We start from the raw sequence: 4,391 nt of genomic DNA on the forward strand, positions 1-4,391 counted from the left end.
CCCTCCAGCTCCGGCGCGCCGGCGGGCGGCGAGTGGGCCGAGCGCTCGTCGCTGAAGGACGACGACCGGTGACGCGTCTTCTTGCTTTTAAAGAGGGAGAACTTCCCTTTGGCCGACGGCCCCTCTCCCCCTTCCAGCTCGCCTTCGGCGGAGCCCAAGCTGACCTTGGAGCTCTTCAGGTCACCTTTCGATCCCGAAACGGAGCCGGAAACTTCCGGGGAGCCCAGGGCCGCGTCTTCTTGCTTTTAAAGAGGGAGAACTTCCCTTTGGCCGACGGCCCCTCTCCCCCTTCCAGCTCGCCTTCGGCGGAGCCCAAGCTGACCTTGGAGCTCTTCAGGTCACCTTTCGATCCCGAAACGGAGCCGGAAACTTCCGGGGAGCCCAGGGCACCGCTGCTCTTCCCCTTCTGCTTGGAAAAATTGAACTTGGGCATTTTGATTTTGGATTTCTTTAGTCTGACGTCCGCGTCCTCCGGCTCGAGCTCTGGGGCGCCAGCCTGGAGGTTGGCATCCGCCCCGGGGAAGTCGACGTCGACCCCCATCTCTCTGCCCTTCACCTCGGGGTCGGAAAACATGAATTTCGGCATTCGCAGCTTGGGGAACGATACTTTCCCCAGGCCGCTCTCTGGGCTGCCTTGCAGGACGCTCGCGGCGCTGCTGGGACCTCCAATTCCTCCCTTCGGGCCGGTAACGTGAAAAGCTCCTCCGCCGGCGGGCGCCGCCCGCGCCCCCCCCCCCCCCGCTGCCTCGCCACCTTTGATCTTCGGCCCTTTTACATTGACGTTAAAACCCGACCCGGAACCTTTCGGTGCGGCTGCGTCCGAGGCAGGAGCGTCAAGGTGGACGCCCGCTCCAAGCTCCTTAACGTCGACACGAGGCGCTTCCACGCTGACTTTTGGACCTTTGGTTTCACCGGCGACGTCTACGTCGCCCCGGAGGTTTGGTCCTTTCAGCTTCAGGTCAACGTCCGGCAAGGAAATGCCGGGTGACTGCATTTGAAATTTAGGGCCTTTCAATTCCACGTCGGGTCCTCCCAACCCAACACCAGCCCCCGAGCCCTTCAGGCCTCCTTTCGCCTGGGGACCCTCAAGACTGACGCCTACATCGGCCCCGTCCACGCCAGGCCCGGAAATACCAAACTGGGGAAGCTTGAGGGACGGGAGCTTGATCGTGCCACCCAGAATTTCGAAGCCGACGTCGGACGCGTCCACTGATGCTTTGGGGCATTTAACGCCGGCAGAAACGTCAAGATCTCCTTTCAACTTTGGTCCTTTCAGGTTTACATCCGAATCCGGGGCAGAAACGTCAACCGAGGGCCCTTTGATATCGACGCCCGGGATGCCGAGGTTGAGATTTGCGCCCGGGGCTTTCGCATCCGCCTCCGTTTGCGGGACGGAGCAGTCGACACCTCCTCTTACGCTCAGATCAGGTGCCTCCATAGCGGGGGATTTAAACTTTGGCAGCTTCAGCTTTCCTCCCAGGCCGCCAACGTCAACGCCTGGCGCGTCCAGGCTGACATTTGGCCCTTCCACAGAGCCCGAAAGATCCAGATCTCCCTTTATTTTTGGTCCTTTCAGGTTTCCCTCAAAATCGGGTCCAGAGATTTGGGGCCCTTTGAGCTTGACATCAACACCTCGGAGGTTCACGTCAGCCGAAGGGAGGCTCACGCTTCCTTCCACGGCTGGGACCGAGACATCCCAGTTTGCATCCGGCATTTCCAGACCCAGACCCATTTTCCCCACCGTGGGCAGTTTCAGCTTCCCTTCGGGACCTTCCAGTTCTGCTCCAGGAACGCCGACTTCACCTCTCGCTTTTGGTCCTTTCACGTTTAAGTCGACATCTGGCACCGGGATCGAGGGAACGGCGACGTCAAGGGCGGGTCCTTTCAGGTCGCCCTCCATTTTCAAGTCCCCTACGCCCACCTGCCCACCGGGAAGTTTGAACTTCGGTTTCTTCAGGCTCACGTCAGAAGCGTCAAGGTCCACGTTGAGACTCGGGCCTTTTACATCACCTTTGGCAGTTGGCACAGAGACTTCTAGATCAGGCGCTTTAAGTTCCCCCTCTATTTTGGGGCCTGCCAAAGAAGCATCCCCTCTGAATCTGTGCGATTTAAGGTCAAATTCGACATCCGGGAAGGAGATTTTCCCAAACATGGGTTTCTTCCCTTTGGGGGACTTCACCGTCGCGTCACCTTTTATCGTCACGTCCGGACCAGCTACGTTCACATCCAGGTCGGGAGATTTCAAATTCGCATCGAGCTCTCCACCGGCCACGTTCACGTCGAACCCACCTTTCTTTCCTTTCACTTTAGGGCCGCTCATATGAAGTTTTGGCATCTTGAACTTGCTCTTCTTACCCTTTCCAGCAACGTTGACGTCGGGCGACTCGGCATTCAGCTCCGCCTCAGGTAAATCCACTTCTGCCCCCGGGACCTTGATTTCCGCCTTCGGGCTCTTCATCCCGAACCCGAACTTTGACTTCTTAAACTTGGGAAGTTTGACATTTGCCTCCGGGCCTTCAACGTTCAGGTCAGGACATTCGACGTCAACTTCAGGGCATTGGACTCCAAATTCTGGGCCCTTGATATCAACTTCGGGACCTTTCAGGTTACCTTCTATCTTTGGGGTTGAAACGTCAAAGCCTCCCTTCGTTTTGTGGCCTTTCAAATTCAAGTCGATCTCAGGCATTGAGATTTTCGGAACGTTCACGTGCATTTCTGGCATCTTCACTTTAGGACCTTTCAGTTTGCCCTCTGGACCTTCGACGCTCACGTCCGGGACGCTGATATCTACCTTGGGGCCCGAAAGATCGACCTCCGTCTTTGGCAGGTTCACGTCCACGTCGGGACCTTCTCCTTTGAAGCCAAACTTGGGCAGCTTCATCTTAGGCAGCTTCATTTTTCCCTCCAGACCATCGACATCAACCTCCGGGCCCTCGATATCTACTTTGGGGCCCTTGATATCAATTTCAGGACCCTTCAGACCTCCCTCGAGCTTTGGGCCCTGAAGGTCAGCATCGCCTTTCAGCCTCAGCCCCTTCAGGTTCAAGTCTATGTCTGGCATGGAGATCTGGGGGGTCTTGACGTGCATTTCCGGCATCTTGATCCCGGGCCCTTTCAGTTTTCCATCCGGCCCTTCGATGTTCACGTCAGGTGCCCGAAGGTCCAACTTGGGGCCTTCGATGTCAACACCCGGACGCTGCAAATCCCCTTCCAACTTGGGCGCCGAGACGTCCACGTCACCCTTCAGCCTGGGGCCTTTCAGATTGAAGTCGACGTCGGGCATGGAGAACTTGGGCGCCTTGACGTGCATTTCTGGCATCTTGAACTTGGGGCCTTTGAGTTTCCCTTCCGGCCCTTCGATGGTCACATCGGGAGCCTCAACATCTATTTTGGGGGCTTGCACATCCATTTGGGGGGCTTTCAAATCGCCTTCAAGCCTGGGTCCGGAAACATCTACGCCTCCTTTCAGTTGAGGCCCCTTGATGTTGAAGTCGACATCGGGGACGGAGACCTTGGGGGCTTTAATGTGCATTTCGGGCATTTTGAACTTGGGCATTTTGAATTTTCCTTCTGGGCCGTGAATGTCCATGTCGGGGGCCTCGATGTCGACTTTGGGGCCCTTGATGTCCACCTCGGGACCCTTCAGGTCACCTTCCAGCTTAGGGACAGACACGTCCACGTCGCCCTTCAGCTTGGGGCCCTTGAGATTGAAGTCAACGTCGGGCATGGAGTCCATCCGCCGTCAGATCAGGAGCCTCTACATCTATGCTGGGGCCCGAAACGGCCACGTCTCCCTTTGGGAAGTTCACGTCCACATCCACTCCCTCCCCTTTAAAGCCAGGCATGGAAAACTTGGGCATTTTGAATTTAGGCAGCTTGAATTTACCCTCCGGGCCGTCAACATCAACATCGGGGGCACCCACGTCTAATTTAGGAGCGCCGACATTGACCTCTGGACCTTTCAGTTCACATTCGAGTCCTGACACCGACACGTCTACGTCTCCTTTTACTTTGGGACCTTTCAGGTTCAGATCAAAGTCCGGCGTGGAGATTTTGGGAGCCTTGAGGTGCAGGTCCGGCATCTTGAACTTGGGGCCCTTCAGCTTCCCTTCAGGGCCTTTGATGTCCACGTCGGGGGCCTCGATCTCAACCTTAGGGCCTTCCAGGTCAGGTGCAGAAACCTCCACATCCCCCTTCACTTTCGGACCTTTCAGGTTCAAGTCAATGTCGGGCATCGAGATCTTGGGTGCCTTGATGTGCATCTCGGGCATCTTGAACTTGGGGCCCTTTAGCTTCCCCTCTGGCACTTCAATGTCCAGCTCCGGACCTTCAATATCCACCTTTGGAACAGAAACATCCAGGTCTCCTGTCGGCAGGTTCACGTCCACCTC

The 4,391-nt window shown here is 56.8% G+C and overlaps 1 protein-coding gene across 1 annotated transcript in view; it reads right to left on the reverse strand.

Annotated features, from left to right (window-relative positions):
• Window positions 1–175: 175 nt before the first annotated feature.
• LOC103907247 (neuroblast differentiation-associated protein AHNAK-like) overlaps window positions 176–4,391 on the reverse strand; it is a 19,812-nt gene continuing 15,596 nt past the window's right edge. Inside the window, 2 exon segments of the mRNA XM_019474617.1 lie at window positions 176–3,731; window positions 3,733–4,388. Coding sequence (XP_019330162.1) covers window positions 176–3,731; window positions 3,733–4,388 — 4,212 coding nt within the window.

This window comes from Aptenodytes forsteri, unplaced genomic scaffold, assembly GCF_000699145.1.
Source record: "Aptenodytes forsteri isolate BGI_AS27 unplaced genomic scaffold, ASM69914v1 Scaffold890, whole genome shotgun sequence".
Classification (NCBI taxonomy): domain Eukaryota; kingdom Metazoa; phylum Chordata; class Aves; order Sphenisciformes; family Spheniscidae; genus Aptenodytes; species Aptenodytes forsteri.